The 24,565-nt window shown below is 40.8% G+C and overlaps 1 protein-coding gene across 1 annotated transcript in view; it reads left to right on the top strand.

Moving 5' to 3' along the window:
- The window catches only part of B3gat2 (beta-1,3-glucuronyltransferase 2 (glucuronosyltransferase S)), an 85,940-nt gene that overhangs the window by 37,107 nt on the left and 24,268 nt on the right, over nt 1-24,565 (top strand). Inside the window, exon 2 of the mRNA NM_172124.2 lies at nt 16,189-16,333. Coding sequence (NP_742122.2) covers nt 16,189-16,333 — 145 coding nt within the window. The remainder of the gene's footprint in view (nt 1-16,188; nt 16,334-24,565) is intronic.

Consider the following 24,565-nt stretch of genomic DNA (forward strand, 5'->3'; position numbering starts at 1 on the left):
TGTGTGCAGCCAGATCTGGCCATCTCGGTTCAATCCCCAGAACTTACATGGTGGAAGGAGAGACCTGATTCTTGCAAATGCCCTCTGCCCTCCACATACACCCACCCCCGCCAAAATGTAAAAAAACAAAAATGTAAAAAGCAACCTCCTACTTATTTTGCCTTTTTTTTCTCAATTATATTCAGGACCACATACCTAAAATAAAACATATTCATTTTAAATGTACTGCTTGCTGTATTGTTGCAAATCTATGAATCACTAATGATAGTTTATCATTTGATCCTCTGCAGTTCTCCTGCTTAAAATGTTTTATGTGCTTTTTCTCCAGAAATGTAAATTTGTTCTAGAACATTGTGTAAGTATGTAATGGCATCATTTGTTCCATTTCTTTCCTATATTTCCTATAATATATACATACATATATGTGTGTGTATGTCATATATATATATATATATATATATATATATATATATATGCATGTATGTCTGAGATTGATCCATCCGTTCTTGAGATAGGGGTGTGTGTGTGTGTGTGTGTGTGTGTGTGTGTGTGTGTGAGAGAGAGAGAGAGAGAGAGAGAGAGAGAGAGAGAGAGAGAGAGAGAGAGACCTTGGTTTTATCTGTTTGCTGTTTCCCAGTTGGGGCTGTCATGAAAAAAGCTGCTATGGCCATGACTTACCAGGTTTGTAACCACGCATGCTTTTCACACTTTCCTTTCCTAGAGACGAGTCAGAGGGCCAGTGGATTTTTTAAGTCTTCCCACGTTAGTCTTCCTTGTCAGTATGCAATAGTTTGGTTGTGGTTTCAGTTTGTACTTCCACAGTTAACTGATGGCAGCAGCAAGGGTCTCTTAGGTGGGAATTGGTTCTTTCTGTGCTTATTCAAATCTGTTTCCTCTTGTTGTTGTTGTTTATTTTTTGTTTTTTGTTTTTGTTTTTGTTTTTGTTTTAACTTGGGTTTGTTTCCTTTAAGCTTGTGGGAACTTGTTCTGTAGCCCAGGCTCACTTTCAACTTTATTTTCCCTGCTTCAGACATCTGAGTACCTGAATGCAGTGGTTACAGATGTGTCGCACAAGGATTAGCTACCGGCTTTTACCAAAGAGAAACTGAGTTGCCGAGCTGTGTGAGGGCTCCTGAGCGAAGTGCTTTCTGCATAAATCTTATGACCTGATCCATCCTTGGCTCCCACACAAAGCAACGACTCCACAGATTTGACCTATGACCTCCACAAGTCCATCCCGATTTGCACAAACACATTAATGATGGTGACACATAAAGTCATTTAAAATTTTTTAACAATATCTTTCAAAAAATAGCAACTTTTTATTTTGGGGAAGCCCTTCATATTTACATTATGATTCATAATAGTATCAAATTTGAAGTTATAAAGTCAGGGACCATATTAAAGGGACAGCATTAGGAAGGTTGAGGACCACTGACCCAAAGAATTTTTGCAGTTCCTAAGATCTCATGAATATTCTCATTAGTTTATAAACTGCATAAATGTTAGCTTTTGTATTCTTGTCTATGTTCCCCTTTTGAGGTAATTTTTATGAAGATGGACATAAAAGGGTTCAAGCTCTTTTTCTTTCACTTCTTTTAATTAACAAAGAAAAACTGGGACTGGAGAGGAGGCTCAGCATTTAAGAGCATTAGCGGCCTTTGTAGAGGACCCAAAGTTCAGTTTCTAGCATCCCACAACTACATGCTAGCTCACAGCCATCTGTAACTCCAGTTCCAGGGGATCTACCTCTGTGGTCCAACCTGTACACACATGGGACACATATACACATGCAGCCTAAATACTCACAGATACAAAATAAATCTAAACTGAGATTTTATTTTTAGAAGGCAATGTTGGAAACTTTTCGGGAGGTAACATGTTCCGATATGTGTGTATATGTCATGGAATGGCTAGATCAAGAACTAGCTCATGTATTAATGCATATTCCTTACTGTGGTAAGAACACTTAAAAGCCTAGCAATTTTAAGCATGTGTTTTTATCAACGGTAGTCACGATAATGAACAATGGGTCACTTGGCCTTACTTCTGGTTTCTAACTAAATTATTTTTTTTAGAACCAACATCTCTACAATCCTTTCTGCCCCAGCCACTGTTTGCTACCTTCTTATTCTCTTCTTCTGTGTGCTTTTTGTTGTTGTTGTTGTTGTTGTTGTTGTTGTTGTTGTTTTAATTCCACAAATAAGTAAGATGATGAACTATTTTTCTTTCTGAGCCCAAGTTCCTGCACCTGACATGGCTCTTCAGATTTGTCAATGCCACAAATGGTGAGGCCTATCTTATTTAGCCATCTTTTTATTTGTTATATATAGAGTCTTTTTTGGCAATTATTCACTGCTGGACACTTAAGTTGATTTCCTGTCTTGGTCACTGCAATTAATTCCACAGCAAAAATGAGAATTCTTCTTGTATTTTGAAAATGTAATGTTTCTGCCTTGCTGAGGCTCCAATACTTGCATATGCTAAACAAGTATGCCCTGTGCTAATCTCCAGTCCTGTGAATTTTCTCAAAGATACCAATTTTCCATCCTGTGGATGTACACATAGCAGTGTGATTGCTGGGTAATAGTGGTTCTGATTTTAGGGTTTTTTTTTTTTTGAGGCATCTCCACACTGTTTTCCATAATGGCTGTTCTGATTTGCATTCCTGTTAACTGCTAGCAAGTTTCCTCTTTTCCTCTATCTATTTTTTTTCCCAACACAGATGTCCATTTGTTCGTGTCTTAGATATTGAAAACACTGTTCTTTCCCTTGCTCATCCTGCTGCCATTTCAAAGGTGAGCAGAGCTATTTCTAAATTCTCCAGTCTCCTCTGTTTGTTTGTATATTTTTCCTTACACTAATTCCTCATTGATGTGATTACTGTGGCTTTCTACGAAGCAGAGCCCAGAGAGCCCCTAATATGTAGTGCCAGTGATTCACGGTGTAGCCACAGATTCACAACCTTAAGTATTTAATATAATTAAGTCACACTGATCATGTCTAAGCAGTTTCCTTTGTTTTAAAACTCAAAGGAGGACCGTGATATAGCTGTCCCTTGTGAGACTAGGCCGGGGCCTAGCAAACACAGAAGTGGATGCTCACAGTCAACTATTGGATGGATCACAGGGCCCCCAATGGAGGAGCTAGAGAAAGTATCCAAGGAGCTAAAGGGATCTGCAACCCTATCGGTGGAACAACATTATGAACTAACCAGTACCCCAGAGCTCTTGACTCTAGCTGCATATGTATCAAAAGATGGCCTAGTCGGCCATCACTGGAAAGAGAGGCCCATTGGTCAGGCAAACTTTATATGCCCCAGTACAGGGGAACGCCAGGGCCAGAAAATGGGAATGGGTGGGGGGGGAGGGGGGGACTTTTGGGATAGCATTGGAAATGTAATTGAGGAAAATACATAATAAAAAAAAAGATTTAAAAAAAAAGGAAACAAACAAACAAACAAAAGAAAAAAACTCAAAGGATTGTAATTTCAACATCTATTTTCATTTATCAGTGATGTTAATCATATCCCCTTCTCATATATTCCTCATGATTCATATTCTGGTTAATTTTGAACCCCGTGGTCAGCATCCACCTGAAGATATCCTTCAGGTAAAACCTTTAGACTGAGGTTGTGGTGCCTTGAGAAGCAAATCACAGGGCAGAGGACCGTTGCCATGACACTGTGTACTTTATTGTCCCACTGTTCCACAATTGGTCGTTAGGTTTCAGTTGGTGTGGGTTCACTTCCAGTTTTTATTTGGTTGATTGTTGAATGTACCCCTTACCTTCTGGCATTCCAAGCAGCACCAGGCTCATCTAGTGTAGTTCCCACTACAGGCCTGGAGTCAGCTGTGTTCTAGGAATTTGTGGTTCCTTCTATTTTAGAATAGCATAGAAACTACCCCGCCTATAAGGGCCCATCTCAGCATATCCTACCAACGGCACATGAGATGAATGTGATTTATCAACGATGATGCTGACTTTGATACTCTAAACAAGATAGGACTTAGCTCCTTCACTGTAGAGATAATGCCCTCTCCCCTCTTCCATTTGGACTCTTTGGAAGGACATTATTGGGCACAACACACACATAAGAACTAGAGAGCTATGATCTACATTCTTACATAAATCCTTATGTAAGGTTTTACTATTCCTCTATTTATCAGGTTAATGCAGATTCATAGCTGTTTGTTTTACAGCTTCAGTTGTGATCCGTTTCTCTATGCATGCTACTGTAGCTTTGGCTAGTAAGATTTTCAGTGTGCCTTTCATGCCCCTACTCACAGGTAGGAGATTTAGCACTTGGTTTGCTTTGGTTTCTGAGCACTTCCCTGCTTTCTAGACTTACAAAATATCTCAGAGAAACCTGGCATGTTTCTTACTGAGGCCTAAAACCAGCTATTTATTTACATCAGTCTGGTTCCTTTTATTGGAAGACAGTATAAGAACAAGATTTGTGTTCTAATTGTGCTCAAAGCTACCAGCATATCATTGCTTCTAAACCCTTCACTTCCAGCACAAGAAAATATGTGTGTACTCACTGGTGTACATCTGTGTCTATCACCATCTTCCTATAACCATGTCATCCGCATCAAACTACACAATGTTCAAAATGAAGTTGGCTGCTCTCCTCCATTACAGGTGAAACATTCGAGCCTCTATTTTAAATTATCACTCCAGGGACTGAAGTCCCTAGTGCCAATATCTGCGATCAATCATTCATGAAAAGTGGAAACACGGTGGTGAGATGTCCCTTTCAGAATTCCTACCATAGGCTTAGTGATTCGTTCTGTCCTTGCTTAAGGTTCAGCTCTTGCTGATGCCTTTGAAGAAGTCATTTCAGTCCATGGATCAGGCCAGACATTCTTCAATATTCCCTCATAACACCATTCCCTTTATAACCTTAACCAGAAAAATACATACATGACTAATTTTGCAAAGGATCATATAATTGCTTTCTCTCTCTTAGGACACTGGCTTTGTGAAGACCTTACATCCCTTGCTCAGAGCTAAGCATGCATTATGTACACATGTGGTAAACATTAAAGAGGTGTTGAAGTCATAGACTTGTTCTTCTGCCCAGTGAGACAGGAAAAAGGCTGAGAATGCCATCTTAAGGCCATTTCTGCTTTCTGGCATTTTTAGATCCTCAAAATAATTTGCTTATGCATCTCCAAAGTTCACAAAGTAGAAATGGCACTATATGGAAGTTAAAAATAGGCACACACATACACAAAGAGTCATAAAGTCATTCAGAGGACAAGATTCCATGTGGGATGAATAGCACTGAGATAAGCAACAACTAGATTAAATGTTCCAGTCCCTGAGTGTGCCTGTGTTAGCCATTGGGAGGGACCAAAATGTCACATTTTAAAGCTTCAGAAAGATATATGTCTCATGATACAGGAGTTGGATATTGGTAAGAGCCAGGCATCATGGAGTGTATGGGTGGTGCCTTTCTCCTTCCCTAGAGGAGATGCTGATGTAATAAAAAGTGTCACTGGATTTTGTTTTGTTTTGTTTTGGTTTGGTTTGGTTGGTTGGTTGGTTGGTTTACATTCCATTTGCCTAGAATTTGTTTTATATTATTATATTAAGTTATATTACATTATATTATGTACTCAGATTCCTGTTGACAGAAAAGGAGGTAGATTCAGATGGAAAGGGAGATCAGGAGGAAGTAGGAGATGTAGAGAGAAAAGTGTCACTAAATTTTGTTTTGTTTTGTTTTGGTTGGTTTGTTGGTTTACATTCCATTTACCTGTAATCAAAAGAAAACTGTAATAAAAAAAACTGTAATCAAAAAACCCAGATGTCCCTCAACAGAGGAATGGATACAGAAAATGTGGTACATTTACACAATGAAGTACTACTCAGCTATTGAAAACAATGAATTTAGCTAGGCATGGTGGCACACGCCTTTAATCCCAGCACTTGGGAGGCAGAGGCAGGTGGATTTCTGAGTTTGAAGCCAGCCTGGTCTACAGAGTGAGTTCCAGGACAGCCAGGGCGACACAGAGAAACCCTGTCTCAAAAAAAAAATGAATTTATGAAATTCTTGGGCAAATGGATGTATCTGGAAGATATCATCCTGAGTGAGGTAACCCAATCACAAAAGAAGTCGCTTGATATGCACTCACTGATACGTGGATATTAGCCCAGAAACTTAGAATACCCAAGATACAATTTGCAAAACACAAGAAAATCAAGAAGAAGGAAGACCAACGTGTGGATACTTCATTCCTCCTTAGAATAGGGAACAAAATACCCATGGAAGGAGTTACAGAGACAAAGTTCGGAGCTGAAATGGAAGGATGGACCATCCAGAGACTGCCCCACCCAAGGATTCATCCCATAAACAACCACCAAATCCAGACACTATTGCATGTGCCAGCAAGATTTTGCTGACAGGACCCTGATACAGCTATCTCTTGTGAGGCTCTGCCAGTGCCTGGCAAATACAGAAGTGGATGCTCACAGTCATCTATTGAATGGAACACGGGGTCACCAATGGAGGAGCTAGAGAAAGTACCCAAGGAGCTGAAGGGGTCTGCAACCCTATAGGAGGAACAACAATATGAACTAACCAGTACCCCCAGAGCTCGTGTCTCTAGCTGCATGTGTAGCAGAAGATGGCCTAGTTGACCATCATTGGGAAGAGAGACCCCTTAGTCTTGCAAACTTTATATGCCCCAGTACAGGGGAACGCCAGGGCCAAGAAGTGAGAGTGGGTGGGTCGGGGAGCAGGGCGGAGGGAGGGTAAAGGGAAATTTTGGGATAGCATTTGAAATGTAAATGAAAAAACTATCTAATAAAAAATTTTAAAAAGAAACTGTAATCAGAACATATTGTATGAAAAATTATTTTCAATAAAAGAAAAATTAAAAATTAATAAAAATGAAGGTTATATTCATGTAACCTTTCTTATAGTAAATTGTTACAATTGCTTAGGGAAAAAAAATCTGAGGCAATGGCAATTGTATCTTGTTTGTCTTTTGTAGCCATTGAGGGTGGGGGAACTACTCTGAACATACATTTAGCTGTTTAGCATTGCTCTTTAGACCTTGACCATTTAATTGAAAGCTTTGGCAGGAGGATTAGCTGACAGAGTAATACATTGGTATTGAGGAAATAGGAAGAGTGAGCCTTTGGGGGCCAGGCCTGTTCATATTAAAACTCCTCCCCTGCAAGCTTTGCCTCCCGTTTATACTGGGACTCAAACCAGGTGCCTGAAGGAGTGACTGTTATGTAAATGCTATTTTGCATTAGGAAAGTAACAAAGCTTTAAAACATGGAGGATATTTTAGTTATTAGAGGGTACTACTTGCGGTAGTAACAGTTTTGCTACTAAGGTTACTGTAACATTTTCCCCCTTCTGAGCCAAGTGCAGCCAGAGAATCCTTAAGGAACGTAGGCTGAGTGAAAGGACACAGAACAAAGGTTAGATCCCAGGAGGGAATGAAGAAGCCCCACAATAGCTGTGCTATTTTCCTTTGAAATGTCCTGTGCTCTTTAGAGGACAGTGGTCCTGTATGCAGGGACTGCGTATCTGATTCTGTGACAGTGCCTTCGCCATTTCATCTCAAGGCACCGCCCGAATGCCAGGGCTTCTGGACACACTCAGCACTTTTAACTACTGAAATGTCAATCTCCTTGTAAAACAATTAGCATACTTGCAAGCATCACCCTGCAGCGTCACTGGCTTTCTATGGTCTGCCCATCACCTCAGAATTGTCCTCTGCAAGAGTGAACCACCAGCTGATGTTCACTCTGAGCTACTCCGAGTAGCTCTATTCTGTGGGCTGAATCCTATGCATCTTTCATAGCCTAATTTAAATGAAAAGCCTACACAACGACACCTTAAATGCCATGGCCATGCTTAATCATCCCCTTCTCGGCCATTCATTCAGTCTCTCTCTCTCTCTCTCTCTCTCTCTCTCTCTCTCTCTCTCTCTGTGTGTGTGTGTGTGTGTGTGTGTGTGTGTGTGTGTGTGTGTGTGTACAACAGCACGCATGTAGAAGTCAGATCTTGGGAGTCTTCTCTCTTCTGCCACCTTGTAGGATCTGAGGATCAAACTCAGGTGGTCAGACCTGCACACATCCACCTCAAACCCACTGATCCTCTCACGGGCACCCCCAAAAAAGTGTGTCCTCTGTTCTTGTCCTTCCCATTTGATTGTGACTCTCTTTTAAACACAGCTTGTTGGTTCTATATTGAAATGAGTACATAGCACGTACAAGCCTGTCAAACATTGTTTGGGATGTTAATGACAGAGCACAACTTTATGTACAATGAGGAGGACAAAGAGAAGCTAAAGTGATGGCTTAGATATTAAGAGTGCATACAGCTCTTGTAGAACATCCAAGTTCAGTCCCCAGCTCCCATATAGGGCTGCTTTCAGGGGCCTGAAACTTCAGTTCCAAATAACCTGACTCCCTCTTCTGGCCTTCACAGGCACATACACACACACACACACACACACAGAGAGAGAGAGAGAGAGAGAGAGAGAGAGAGAGAGAGAGAGAGAGAGGGAGAGGGAGAGGGAGAGGGAGAGGGAGAGGGAGAGGGAGAGGGAGAGGGAGAGAGAGAGAGAGAGAGAGAGAGAGAGAGAGAGAGAGAGAAAGGGAATGGTAGCAGAACACACAGGTCTACACTTGGTGTCTTAAAGATATAAACCATTCTGATAATGAAAAATAACACATACGTACCAAATTGAACTGAGCTCTCTGTGTATTTGAAAGAGGAGGATATATTTGACCTGTCTCAAGTACGTAAGGAGGAAGCGCTTGGACATGCAGTGAATTGGGGTAAGGGCTATATTGTGAAAACCTTGGTAATTGCTCTCTGTGTTTATTTGTTTGATTGTTTGTTTAAAGGTGCAGCTCTCACCAAACTGGTGTGTCAGTTCTATACTGAACAGTCAATGCTAAAGTTGACAGAATGTGAACTTCACATAGAAATGCAAAGGACACAGAACAGTGGAAAAACTTCAGAAGTGAAAGAAGCTGTCAGAGGACTGCCACCACATGGCCAGGGATTCACAGAGCTGTGACAGAACTCCAAATGTCTGGCCCCAAAGTTAATACATGTACAGACAATAGATCCAAGTAGACGTTCTAGAAGGAAACCCACTCAGATGTGCACAACCAACTGTTTTTAGCAAAGGTTCAAAAGTGCTTCAGTTGTACCAGGTACATTTATAGCATATAGATGTCTATAGACAACAGAAAAGAAATGAAAAGCCTAATAAGGCATATTAAATCAGCTGTACAGATACTCTGACCTGTATACAGGTCGGAAGTGGACTCTAGCCTATATGTGTGATTACTCCTGCTGCAGCAACTTAGAACTCAGTAGACCTTTAAAAAAATCATCATGAAAGTTGATATGAACTAGCACAGGGTAATTGTAAATGATTTAGTATAAAAGTAACAGAAACTATTAAAATAGTCATTTCCCACTCGAGGGAAAATAACATACTAAAACTTCCTTTGCCTGGGATGCTTCCCACCCTTAAATCCTTTTAGAACAAGGTGGGTTGTGAACAATGAGTAGAGTTGGAATGATGGAAGATCTAATTACTTCACGCTCAGGGCACGACTTGCATCCCCATCGCGTTTGAAAAATCCTCCAGGCAACCCACTTCTCTTCCTTTCATAAAATTATTTCTCAGTTTACAATCATTTTTATTGTCACTTTTGATAAGTTCTTTAAAATTAGCATGCATTAATAATGAGGGTCATAATGACACTGTCAATCATGTGTGTCTTTGTACTTCACTCCTAGTCACAGCTCATTATCTTCCCTTGTTTGCCACACCCTCCCACTGTTGCCCATGTGTCCCTGTTCTTTCTTGTCCTGTCATCCATATGTGTATGTATGTAGAAAGATAGATAGGTGGATGATAAATAGATAGATAGATAGATAGATAGATAGATAGATAGATAGATAGATAGATAGATAGATAGATAGAGCAAGCTATACACATACATGTATACACATATATGTATGTATGTATGTATGTATGTATTTTGTGGGGCATTTAGTTATGTATCTACATTAAGTTACTTTGCCCATTGCTTACATAGAATATAAGGCAAAGGCAACCTAAGACAGCAAGGGTTTGTTATGGTTTCTGGGGACAATAGAACAAAGCAGGGACATCATGGTAGCAAGAGCTTGAGGCAGCCGATCACACTGCATCCTCTCTCGGGGAGGAGAAGGAAATGAACACTTGGTTCAGCTGATTTTCTCCTTTTCTCTGGAGTCCTTCCCTACAGCACAGGGGAGGCACTGCCTACATTGGAGTGGATCTTTCCACTTCAATAGTTCTTGCCAAAGTAACCCCATAAATGTGTTTTAAAGGCAACACTGACGAAGAACTACTTAATAGGTTTGTTTCCTTGGCAGCTCTAGATAAAGGGTCCTCAGCCTTCCTAATGGTGAGACCCTTTAATACAGCCCCTCATGGTGCAGTGCCCCCCCAACCATAAAATTATTTCATTGCTACTTCAAAGCTGTAATCTTGCTATTGTTATGAATTGTAAAGTAAATATCGGATAGGCGGGGTATCTAACATATGACCCCTGTAAAGGGGTCTTTCAACTCCTCAAAGGGGTCATGACCTTTGGTTGAGAACCACTGTCCTACATCCTGTCATATGAACAGTCAGGTGATTTTGCAAATACTGTCATTGTAAAGCAAGAGTTTGTTATGTCTTCTAGTTTTCTATAACTTCCCCAGATAGTCTATGGACCCCTCCCCTGAACACATCTTCTAACTCCTGCTTTTTCACAGCCTATACAGGGACATTTACAGTCTTTACAATTGTTCTCTATACATGTGTTTTTAGTACACCTTTTAAATCCAGAGTTCACTTATGAGAAAAAATAAATAAATAAAACCATGCCATTTGTAGTTCTGAGTCTGGCTGATTGAACTTGACAAAATGATCTTTGGTTTCACCTATTTTCCTGTGAATGGCATACAAGTTGTGTTCTTGATACTTCACATTTCTTTATCAATTCATCTGCTGATACACATCTGGACAGACAGCATACGTGAGTAGTGCTACAGTAGGTGTGGTCGGGCAAGTATGTAAGCAATGCCAGTCCCTTCAGCTATATGCCCAGGGACTGTATATCTAGGTCAAAGGGTAGATACATCTTTAATGTTTTTGAAGAATCTTCATTCTGATTTCTCCAGTGTCTTGACTGATTTAAATTCTGAGCAATAGTATATGAGGGTTTCCTTTGTCCCCACCCACATTCTTGCTAACATTTCCCCATTGTTTGTAGTCATTGTAACTATTGTGAGATGTAATCTCAGTGTTGATTTTTAATTTTATTTATTTATTTTGAGAAATTGTCATCTTTACAGTTCCTCATTACATTTTTAACAGTAGATTAACAATGTAAGCTTTCAAAATGTATTATATGACATTGTCCAACCATTAACTGCCTTTTAAAATGTTTATTTACTTTCATGTGCATTGTGTTTTGCGTGGATGTGTGTCTGTGTGAGGGAGCCAGATCCCCTAGAAGTGGAGCTGCCATGTCGGTCCTGAGAATTGAAGCTGGATCTTCTGGAAGAGCAGCCAGTGTTCATAACTGCTGAGCCATCTCTTGGTATTCATGCCAATACCATGACATCTTTGTCTCTGTATTATAATTTGATATCTGATATTATGATATCGACCATGTTTTTCCTTCTGATTAGGCTTGCTTTCACTATCCTTCTTCTGCATTTCCCTATGAATTTTAGGATTGGGTAATTTGGTTAGTTGGTTGGGTTGGTTTCGTTTTTTGTTTTTGTTTTTGTTTTCTCTATTCTTATAGAGAATGTGTGGCCTTAGCTAGTCTGAAACCCATTCTGTAAACCATATTGCCCTCTTACGCACAGAGATCCACCAGTATCTGCCCCCCATTCGCTGGGATCTAAGCCTACACCACCATGCCTGGCTTGCAGTGGAGTTCTGACTTTTCATTTCCCCCTGGCTAAGGATGTTAAATATTTTTCTCATGTATTAGTTGTTTCTGCTTTTGAGAATTTCCAGTTCTATTCGTTTTCCCACTTATTGATTGGATGAATTGTTTTGGTGCTTAATTTTTTTAGGCCTTTACAGATATTAATCCCTTCACAGATTTACAGTTGACAAAGATTTTTCTCCCATTCCGTAGGCTTTCTCTTAGTTCTACTGGAAGTAGTGTCTTTCCAGTACAGAAGTTTTTAATTTCATCAGATCCAGTTTGTCAATCCTTGCCACTATTTCCTGAGTGTCTAGAGTCCTTCTCAGAAACTCTTTGCCTGTGCCTATATTGTGAAGTGTTTTCCCTAAATTCTAATCTAACAGTTCTGATGTTTCATTTTCTTGTATTAACGGCTTTGGCCTGTTTTGACCTTCAGTGCAGGGCAGATGTAGACTTGGTGTCATTCTTCTGCATGTCCATATCCAGCACCGAGTCTTTCTTAATGAATTTTTATTATTTTTCAGTTATGTATATGTATGGGGGAGGGGCAGTAGGATACACATGTGAATGTGGTTGCCCAGGGAGGCCCAGAGATGTGGAATCTCCTTGAAGGTGAAGTCACATGCAGTTGTGATTCCACTCCTAACCCCTGAGACATCTCTCTAACCCCATTTCTTGAAGTAACACCTCTCTATTTTAATGTACTTTCCATCTTTGTCAAATGTCGGTGGCTGAGGCTTGGTGAAATTTCTTCTGGGTACTTTTTCCATTTGTCCACATGCTTCACCTTGGTACCAATACCCTGCCATCCTTGTCTCTCTGCATTATAATTTGAGGTCAGGTATTATGACGCTGACCACATCTTTCCTTCTGGTTAGACTGCTTCCACTATCCAGAGTTTTCTGTGCTTCCCTGTGAACTTTTGTTTTCTCTTCTCTGTTCCTATGAATAATATTTTTGGATGGGACTTGTGTTGGGTCTGTAGATTGCTTTTCTGACATACAGCTGTTGTCATGATGCTAACTCTACCAATCTGTGAGCATTGAGAGTCTTTACCTCTCTCCAAGTTCTTCCTTCATAATCTTAGAGTTTTCATTACACAGGCTTCACCTGATAGACCTACTCTTTAATTATTTTTTTAGGTTACTGTGGTGTCTTAGTTAGGTTTTTATTGCTGTGAACAGACACCGTGACCAAAGCAACTCTTATAAAGAACAACATTTGATTGGAGCTGGCTTACAGGTTCTGAGAGCCAGTCCATTATCAATCAATGCAAGAGCATGGCCGCATCCAGGCAGGCATGGCTCAGGAGGAGCTGAGAATTCTTGATCTAAAACCAGACAGAAGACTGACAAGGCTCATCCCACAGTAACACAGTTCCTCCAACAAGGACACACCTCCTAATAGTGCCACTCCCTGTTGGCCAAGAATTCAAACACTCGAGTCTATGGGGGTTAAACCTATTCAAACAGCTATAGTGAGAGTGATTGTGTCCTAATTTCTTTCTGAGCAAGTTCATTATTTCTATATAGAAAAGCTACTAATTTTTCTGTTGATTTTTGTGCTGGGTAGTTTTATGTCAAATTGACACAAGCTAAAGTTGTCTGAGAAGAGGGAATCACAAGTAAGAAAATGCTTCCATAAGATGGGGCTGAAGGCGAGCTTCCAGGGCATCATCATCATCATCATTATTATTATTATTATTATTATTATTATTATTATTATTATTCCCCAGCTATAGGTCCCTTGTTGCTTGCTGTTTGTCATGGCCATTCACTTCTGGTCAATGGTGGTTCCTTCCTCCTCTGTCTTCCTCTCCTCTTTTTTTCTCAAACTTCCAGTCCCACCTTTTCCCTCCACTGCCCAATCACAGTCTCTATCCTTTTATTGACCAGTTAGATTGGGAATAAGGTTCACATGGCATTACTTTATGCGATCTGCTCATGGGGCAACCACATCTTAAGGAACCAGTATTTAGCATTAGAATACAAGCCGCAACAGAACAACCCACTACAGGTATCCCTAGCTGGTGGCACTCTTTGGGAAAATTTAAAAACTTTAGGAGGTGGATCCTAACTGTAAGTTTTTAGGAACTCCCTTGAGGTTTTACTACCCAGCCTTACTTCCTGCTCAAGTCTGCACACGATGTGACTGACCAACCTCCTGGTCGTCCACCAGGCCTCCCCTGCCTGATGTCATTTATTTTTTCTGTTATGATGGATTCTAACTTTCTGGAACTGTAAGCCAAGATAAAAGTAAGCCCTTTCTCTCTTAAGTCACTTTTGTCAGTATATTTTATCATAGACATGATAAAGGAACTAGATTATGTTATGAATGAAACAATGTGGTGTTTTATAGAATGTTTCATAGAATGCTGAGAGGAACATCTAGTGTGCACACCAACAGAATATCTGATCCATTTGATCTAGGGTATAATTAACTCTAAAGTTGGCTGTTTTCTGAATGACCTATTTGGTGATAGTTACTGAATCAGTGATTATTATGTCTGGCCCCTTATGTGTAATAGTACTTGTGTTGCAGAATTGGATGTCAGTGGTTGATACTTGTATTTGTAATTGTTATATATTTTATGGGTTATTCTTTCTTTGTCTCCTCTGACCAATTTTTCCTTCTAGTCTACTTCTTTGATATATTGTATGGCTTGGTTTTAATTGTCACCTTTCAGCTTGTCTTGTTTCCCTTTGTTTGGAGTATAATTTTCCAACCTTTTGCTTTCAGTTTATCATTATCAATGAGACAGTTTTTGGGCTTTGTTGTTGTTGTTGGTGGTGGTGGTGGTGGTAGTAGTGGTTGGTTGGTTGGTTTGGCTTGGTTTTTGTTTTGTTTTGATTTTTGTTAGTTTGCTTTGATTGGTTGGCTGGTTGGTTTTGGTTTTGGTTTTGGTTTTTGGTTTTTTTTCAACCAGCCAATCTTCATCTCTTAGGGGGAAATGTTAAATGCATTTACATTAAGCTACTATCATTTACTGATTTGTGTAATAATGCTTTTAAGTTAGTTCAAATATAATTCCTTTACTTTCCCATATCCATCATAAATTTTTATGAAGTTTATGAAAGAATGATTAATTTCTCCTGGGTTTTCATTTGTTTCTCATATTGTTCTCATGAAATTTATTATAACACAAGCTCTTGTTAGTGTTTCTTTTCTCTCTGCATATAATTCCCTTAAGTTTATTCTGGAGTATGTCGTCACCTTAGGTTGTTTATTTGTGCTTATCTTAGAAGGTCTTTATTTCCTCATCACTTTTGAAAGATAACTTTGCTGGGTATAAAAATCTTAGTTGTCAGGGCTGTTTATTTTCAAGACTTGAAGTACATCCTTACATGCTTCTGTAGCAGTTAGGGTTTCTGCTCTGAGGCAAAAAGAATTTGCCCTTGTGAGTTGTCATTTTCCTCTTGCAAGTTTTAACATTGTTTCCTTGCTCTGAAATCTTTTTTTTTTTTATTTAGACAGTTCTCACTATGTTACCCTGGTTAACCTGGAACTCTTTACTTAGACCAGGCTTGCCTTGAATACTGAGATCTGTCTGCCTCTGCCTCCCAGCCAAGGTATGTGTCTATAGAAATGAAAAGTTTGGAGAAAGTCATTCTGAATGACATCACTTACTAAATCATGAAGTTTCCTAGGGAATAAAATGACTCACTTTAAAAAACAAAACAAAACAGGGAGTTAATTCTTTCTTAAATAGATTCAATCTGGAGACAAATGAGAAGCATTTGATAATTACAGGTTGGCTTCAAATAAGTGATATTGGGGCACTGACACCTAGTTTCTTTCTTTCTTTCTTTCTTCCTTTCTTTCTTTCTTTCTTTCTTTCTTTCTTCCTTCCTTCCTTCCTTTGTTTCTCTCTTTCTTTTTTTCTTTCTTCCTAAAGACAGGGTCTATGGAGCTCTGGCTATATAGACCTGGCCTCAAATATAGAGAGATCCACCTGCCTCTGCCTCTCAAGTGCTAGGACTAAAGGCATGCACTACTATGCCTTTGTTTCTCTTTAAGTCTTGGGCCATCTGCATGAACAGTGAGGCTAAAGACACTGAGAAAGTCAAAATGACAGTGAACTGGGGACAGGGGGGTGGGCAGGGAGTGGATATTCCCTTTGGAAACCTTAAAATTTTGAAACCATAGTAACTTCATTGTTTACATGGATCACTACATATTAATAAAAGTTACTCTCATCTCTTTTCCCTTTTGTAGATGAGGACCACTCGCAAGGTTTCTGTCTGGCCTGTGGGACTAGTTGGTGGGCGACGCTATGAACGTCCGTTGGTAAAAAATGGCAAAGTTGTTGGCTGGTACACCGGATGGAGAGAAGACAGGCCTTTTGCCATTGACATGGCTGGTGAGCAGAATGCATGGGACATTTGTCCCTGTAGGATGGGGCCTAGAAGAAACTGGGAAAGACCAATTTTCATAAAACCCTTAAGTGTACTTCATTCATCAGAGGAAATATTAATATTCAAAATAGGTTCCTTGATGGTTCAAGTTGAAGTTGATTTTAGAAGTGGTTAGAAAATACTCTCTATACTTTTGTCTAACAAAGTTTATACATCAGTATTGGGTTGGGCATATGGGGTTTAGAGATAATGGAACCATAGCTCCCACCTCTGTGTAGTCTATTAGCTAAAACCTTTTGGTGCCTCTGTCTAGGAAGCTGATATATTAAATATGTCATGTCTAGTGACAAATTTGGTAATAAATTAAACTTGACAAGTCATTTTAATGTTTATTGATAAATTTAGTGGTCTACTAATATATTTAAAAGCTAAAACATAAAATTGGGTTCTGGTTTTCCATATATCCATTATTTTTTGAAGAGAACTATCTTTTAAAGTTTTCATTTCCTGACCAACCAACTGAATTGAATTAGACCCATGTGGACCACAAAGTTTTCAAACGCTGCTTTGTCAAGAAGAGATTCATTTTCTGTGGGCTCTAGAAAGTGATGCTTTTGATTGCTGTGGAAGGATGGGATGTGGAACCTGAGGGTTAGAGGGAAGATGATCGCTACCATCTATAACTGACAAGGTGAAGAGAAAGCTTTCAGAATCTATTGCATCCATCACCAGCACTGTCTTGTCAGCTTGGGCTCTCTCACTTCTTTCATGTGTATTTCTCAACCACAGTCAGAGACTCTCTGCTCTGATGGTAAGAATACTATGCTCTAAACTGGACTCGCCACCCTTATTCTGAAACTATAGATCTTGAGGCAATAAGATTGTAAAAAATAGGAACAAAGTATCCACAATTTGGTCTTCCTTCTTCTTGAGTTTCATGTGTTTTGCAAATTGTATCCTGGGTATTCTAAGTTTCTGAGCTAATATCCACTTATCAGTGAGTGCATACCATGTGTGTTCTTTTGTGATTGTGTTACCTCACTCAGGATGATATCTTCCAAATACATCCATTTGCCTAAGAATTTCAAAAATTCATTGTTTTTAATTGCTGAGTAGTACTCCATTGTGTAAATGTACCACATTTTCTGAATTCATTCCTCTGTTGAGGGACATCTGGGTTTTCCAGCTTCTGGCTATTATAAATAAGACTGTTATGAGCATAGTGGAACATGTGTTCTTATTACAAGTTGGAACATCTTCTGGTATATGCCCAGGAGAGGTATTGCTGGATCCTCCTGTAGTACTATGTCCAGTTTTCTGAGGAACCAGCAGACTGATTTCCAGAGTGGTTGTACAAGCCTGCAATCCCACCAACAATGGAGGAGTGTTCCTCTTCTCCACATCCCTGCCAGCATCTACTGTCATCTGAATTTTTGATCTTAGCTATTCTGACTGGTGTAAGGTGGAAACTCAGGGTTGTTTTGATTTGCATTTCCCTGATGATTAAGGATGTTGAACATTTTTTTCAGGTGTTTCTCGGCCCTTCGGTATTCCTCAGTTGAGAATTCTTTGTTTAGCTCTGTACCCCATTTTTAATAGGGTTATTTGATTTTCTGAAGTCCAGCTTCTTGAGTTCTTTGTATATATTGAATATTAATCCCTTATCTGATTTAGGATTGGTAAAGATCCTTTCCCAATCTGTTGGTGGCCTTTTTGTCTTATTGATGGTGTCTTTTGCCTTACAGAAGCTTTGCAATTTTATGCGGTCCCATTTGTTGATTCTCGATCTTACAGCATAAGCCATTGCTGTTCTGTTCAGAAGTTTTTCCCCTGTGCCCATATATTAGTGTGGATACTTCTGTTCCTTCTTAGAATGGGGAACAAAATACCCATGGAAGGAGTTACAGAGACAAAATTCGGAGCTGAGATGGAAGGCAGGACCATCCAGAGACTGCCCCACCCAAGGATTCATCCCATAAACAACCACCAAACCCAGACACTATTGCATGTGCCAGCAAGATTTTGCTGACAGGACCCTGATACAGCTATCTCTTGTGAGGCTCTGCCAGTGCCTGGCAAATACAGAAGTGGATGCTCACAGTCATCTATTGGATGGAACACAGGGCCCCAATGAAGGAGCTAGAGAAAGTACCCAAGGAGCTAAAGGGGTCTGCAACCCTGTAGGAGGAACAACAATATGAACTAACCAGTACCCCCCAGAACTTGCGTCTCTAGGTGCATATGTAGCAGAGGGTGAGCTAGTCGGCCATCAATAGGAGGATAGGCCCTTGGTCTTGCAAAGATTATATGCCCCAGTACAGGGGATTGCCAGGCCAGGAAGTGGGAGTGGGTGGGTTGGGGAGCAGGATGGGGGAGGGTATAGGGGACTTTTGGGATAACAGTTGAAATGTAAATGAAGAAAATATCTAATAAAAAATCTGAAAAAAAAAGATTGTAAAGAATAATAGAAGTTGAGAATGAAACACACAACCATGGTGTATCTATCGCAATGAATCATGGGAAAAAACAAATGAGTTTTGAGCCTCATTTTACAGACTACAAAAGAACATAAACTTGAGGATATTTGCCATGGTCTCTGGAACCTTGGCTAGTCTAGATCTCTTGTTCCTGCCTCATGGCCCAAATCCACTGTCCATATTTTTAGGTTTTAGTTTTTAAAGCCCCAGAGCTGTGCACCACCTCATTTAGCTGGAGCGGCTAAGAGGTAGGTTCACTCCATGCATGGGAGAACCCATTGGTTCTTTTTTTTTTTTTTTTAATAAAAATGTTGAGAACTCCATCTATTTCATTCTCAAGCTTCCTTTGCCCCCTCCAGCTCCTCCAGTGGCCCCCAATTCCTGACCTCTTCTCTAATTATTACTCATACATGTATATACATGTGTGTGTGTGTGTGTGTGTGTGTACATGTATATATAACCTACTGAATGCATTTAGCATTGCTCATATGTACATGTGTCCTAGGCTGAGCAGCTTCTCCATACAGTAATCTAATTCTCCCTCTCAGCAGCCAATGATTACCTGTGGGTGGGGCCACATGCAATTCTTTGTCCACATTGGCTCGTCAATGATGTTGCTCCTACGTTGGCCTTGTTTAGTCAACTATGCTGTTGAGAGTTCATGGGCACACTTCCCCTGTCATGTCTAGGGAACACTAATGCTCTTTTCACCTCCTCTTCTGTGATTTCTCTTAGGTGTAGCGTTGCACTGCAGTTGTATCATTTAGGGTTAGGCATCCCATAGTCAGTTATTGATCCTAGGGGTTATCCATGTCTCATCCATGGCTCTGAAAATTCAAGCCTAAAACATCATGAGTGTTAGAAAAACTAAACATCTTTTTTGACTATGATGTAAGCTAGAGCAGTCAACTTGGAGAAACCAGGGAAAGTCCCTCCATTTCTCTGGGATGCAGTGTCCTCCTGTGGTGAGAAAGGGGGCTACATGAGAGTCCCACTGCCTGCCTGCTCCTAGTGCCACACCTTGGTAAACACAGAGAGAGGCTTACATGCTGGACAGCCAAGTGACAATTCACCACCATTGGGAGAGAAGCCAGCTGACACACGTTCGTTTGGTCCTGAACATCCATGGATCTTGTTTCATGACCATTCCCAGACAGCTTCCAGGATGCACACTACCTTACATGAGCAGTTTGGTGAGGGCAGCTTGGATAATTTCTAGCATTCGTTTCCAAATTGATATTTCTGAAATACAAGGAAGACATGCAGGCTTATTCACTGGGGACTTTCATTGTAAGACCTGAGAGATATTGTCACTACTAAAATTCTATGAAAATCTCTTCCCCGTGACAGGACTACTGTTTGGACTTTTCTGCCCATTTCAGTACATTTCTAAACCACGATGAAGCATGCATATCATAAATTTGTCTGATCTAACTGTTGTCTTGGAATTCTTACTTACAATAAGTATACCATGTCACCTTCAAGAAAACTTCACTCCCCACTTAAATTTGCTATGTATCTTAGTTTTCAATAAATTATTGATATTTCTGGAAGCCTAAAAATGTGGGTAATCTGGTTGGCAAGATAACGAGTCTGGGTTTGAAGAACTCTGCTCTCATTCTGAAACTTTAAAATGCTCATCTTAGTTTAGACTTTACTTGTGCAGTCTCCATAGAAATGGGGAGAAGTGGACATATACCCAAAAGATTTTTCAACATATATCAAGGACACATGCTCCATTAGGTTCATAACAGCCTTATTTATAATAGCCAGAAGCTAGAAAGAACTCAGATGTCCCTCAACAGAGGAATGGATATAGAAAATGTGGTACATTTACACAATGGAGTACTACTCAACTATTAAAAATGATGAATTCATGAAATTCTTAGGCAAATGGATGGAACTAGAAAATATCATCCTGAGTGAAGTAACCCAATCACAAAAGAACACACATGGTGGTATGCACTCACTGTTAAGTGGATATTTGCCCAAAAGCTCCAAATACCCAAGATACAATTCACAGACCATGTGATGGTTTGTATATCCTTGGACCAGGGAGTGGCACCATCTGAAGGTGTGGCCTTGTTGGAATAGGTGTGACCTGGTTGGAATGAGTGTGTCACTGTGGTTGTGGGTATAAGATCCTCACCCTAGTTTCCTGGAAGTCAGTCTTCCACTAGGAGCCTTTGGATGAAGACATAGAACTCTCAGCTCCTCCTGCACCATGCCTGCCTGGATACTGCCATGCATCCACCTTGATGATAATGGACTGAACCTCTGAATCTGTAAGCCAGCCCCAATTAAATGTTGTTTTATTAAGACTTGCCTTGGTCATGGTGTCTGTTCACAGCAGCAAAACCCTAACTAATACAGACCATAAGAAGCTCAAGAAGAAGGAAGACCAAAGTATGGGTGCTTCAGTCTTTCTTAGAAAGGGAAACAAAATACTCATGGGAGCAAATATGGAGGAAAAGTATAGGACAGAGACTGAAAGAAAGGCCATCCAGAGACTGTCCCACCTGGCGATTCATCCCAGATACCAAACCCCTACACTGTTGTGGATGTCAAGAAATGCTTGCTGACAGGAGCCTGATATAGCTGTCTCCTTAGAGGTTCTGCCAAAGCCTTACAAATACAGAGGCGGATTCCCACAGCCATCCATTGGACTGAGCATGGGGTCCCCAGTGGAGGAGTTAGAGAAAGGACTGAAGGAGCTGAAAAGGTTTGCAACCCCATAGGAAGAACAACAATATCAACCAAGCAGACCCCCCAGAGCTCCCAGGGATTAGGCCACCAACCAAGGAATACACATGGCTCCAGCTGCATATGTAGCAGAGGATGGCCTTGTCAGGCATCAATGGAAGGAGAGGTCCTTGGTCCTATGAAAGCTCAATAGATGCCCCAATGTAGGGGAATTGAGGGTGAGGAGACAGAGGTGGGTGGTGGGTGGAGGAACACCCTCATAGAAGCAGGGGGAGGGGATAGGAAGTTTCTGGGAGGGGGGAAACTGGGAAAGAAGATAACATTTGAAATGTAAATAAAGAAATTATCCAACAAAAAAAAATGGTGAAAAAAAAAAAGAAACAGGGAGAAGAGCTCTCAGGTCCTTAGGCCCATGAATTAGGTACTTTCTTCCTCATTTTCGTGTTAGTATGGAGAGGGAGGGGAGAAGGAAAGGGAAGGGGAGAGTGAATGAGTGAATGAATGAATGAATGAATGAATGAATGAATGAATGAATATGAGAATGAATGAATGAATGAATGAATATGAGAATGAATGAATGGCTATGGATGAATAAGTGTGCGTGAATGATAATCTCTAAAGTGGGAGAAGGAAGCCAGAAGCTGCATCCTGCAGAGAAAATGGTGTTCAGTGGCTCCGTGGCAGTTGTTTATGACAATGTTTTGCACTTCGGGTATCTCTAGTATTTATCAGGCTGACTGAGAAGCCATATAGCGTGGAATCACTGTGGACTATATTGCTTTTGCTCCTGAGCATGGCCAGCAGCAGTGCTCAGAACCCAGCATGCTGGTGTTTTGGTGAAGCCATAGCTTAGCCCAGCACTGAAGCTCCTGTAAATATCAGATATAGAGGAGAGATGCTCCTGCCTGCCTCGTGTCCTCCATACAGCCTTCAGACTGTCTTCTGGTGTCGCATTGGACTTTCCTGATGCTGAAAATCTGTCAGATAACGTAAGACACTGCTTTGAAGTTTTCCTGTGTGCATGATGTTAGACAGAAGCAGACGTGGCATGATATTTTCTTGAAGGTGACATGGTACTACTATTTTAAAGGAAAGGATCTGCTCTATAGGGCATTTTTAAAACTCTCTAATCATTACCCCTTAAGTTAACATCCCTCTGAGATGGAGAGGAAGCATTGCAGGAGGCCGGCCTGTGGCTTGCTGTTGGCTTTGGGTATGCACTGCTCTGCCAAGACAATGGGAACCCTGGAGTATTCTACAGGGCTGTGCCTGAGGCTTCTATTCCCAGAATAACTCTGGCATCTGACAACTGACTCAAACAGGCAGTCCACGCAGCATTTTAGGTCTGCTCTGTGGGCAGGGAATTACTTTCAAGTGACAGCCTCATTTCGGCCACTTCTGCGGAAATGTCAGTAACGAACATTGCTTGAAAGAGCTGAGCTGAAGGTAATTTGAAGCCACTCCAGGGAATCCAGATTTGCTTAAATTCAGAACTTAATGCTGAGAGCCTTATATTGAATTATACATATATGTTATATTAAAATGTCTATATTTCATTTTTATATTAAAATGTTTCCATAAAGTATATTTTGATCATGTTTATGTTGACCTTACATTACCTTAGCATTAACTCCAGGAAGCAGCAAGGCGAACATTGTACTCGGTTAATAACGGCATGAACAATTTCTGGGTGAGTGTCTGGCGTGCAGTGGATACTCTCTTCTGATAAAAACACCAAACTGAATGTGCCACATTTCTGGTACTAATCAGCTAAGGCTGGTGCATGTTCCATAAATTTGAGCTTTTCAGACAGACACACAAGCCACACTTTGGGATTCCTAGGCCAAGTATGGCTTCTGAGACTCCATTGTACTGATGTGTTCATATACAAAGCCAGACGCCCGTTAAGTGATATCCCGGTCACTTTTGATGCTTTAGATATTTCATGATGGACACAAAATGATCATGAAGTGTTTCTCACATGTGGCTTTCCAGGTACATCTTCCTGATGCCTGAAAGTCCAACCACCATGAGAACATGAAATTCCTGAGAAAGGACTCTTTCATTCAGGGAACATGGAGCTGCCTGGGGTTGTATCCTGGGAGACAGAACCAGGGAAGATGGTAGAGGAAAGAAAGGACAGAGAAATAGATTGTGCGTCTGGTTGTTAAATACCACAGGCGTCACAGGCTGTAGGTGATGGTGAATGTAGAGTCAGGAGCACGGGCAGTATGGAAGACAGGAGTCCACAGGGGCGACACCCAGTAAGAACAAACTGTCATCAAAATGGAGGAAAGTTGGCTTCCAGTAGAGCAGACAGGACGTTTTATCTCTGAAGAGCATAGAGGTTTGGAGAGAACAGGAACATCAAGGGTGTTGTGGATATATGAAGCCAAAAGGCCTACAAGAAGAGGTTCCTGGGAGAGGTTAGGATAGAATGACTCCTGAGATTCCATCAACGCTAGGTGTGTTATTTGGGCAAGTTCTGGTTTTAGGAACTGGAGTTATTAGACACTAAACCTCTGTTCACAGTGTAGTTTCTGTTGACACAACTTTTTCTAACCATTAGGCTTCATCATCTAACCAGGTGGCAGGGGATTTAGACTCTGGGGCCCATCCTAGACCTTTGGGGGAAGTGGGTTGATAATGGGTGTGGGACTGGAAGGGCCAAGGGTGACCAAGAGGTAAGAGAAAGGCGGTGTCAGTTTCAGAAGCCAGAGACTATTATCTCCTTCCCTCTCCCTCACCCCACCTCTATGTGTTCATCTCCCTCCCCCTCTCCCTCCCTCTCCCCCTCTCCCTCTCCCCCTCTTTTCCTCTCTTCTCTCTCTCTCAGGTGGCCATAGTAGAACAGGCATGTAATCCTATTGTTTGGAAGATAGAGTCTGAAGGCTCAGGAATCCAAGGTCAACTTTGACTATGTGGCAAGTTTGAGGCTGGTCTGACCTATGTAAAACACTGTCTCACATAGTAGGGGGTAGAGGGTATAGGAGGGATAGAAAGAGGGAAGGGAAAGTTTTGAAAGCTCCAATGGAAAGGAAATTAGGGTGGTAGACA

This window comes from Mus musculus, chromosome 1 (assembly GCF_000001635.26).
Source record: "Mus musculus strain C57BL/6J chromosome 1, GRCm38.p6 C57BL/6J".
In the NCBI taxonomy this organism is placed as follows: domain Eukaryota; kingdom Metazoa; phylum Chordata; class Mammalia; order Rodentia; family Muridae; genus Mus; species Mus musculus.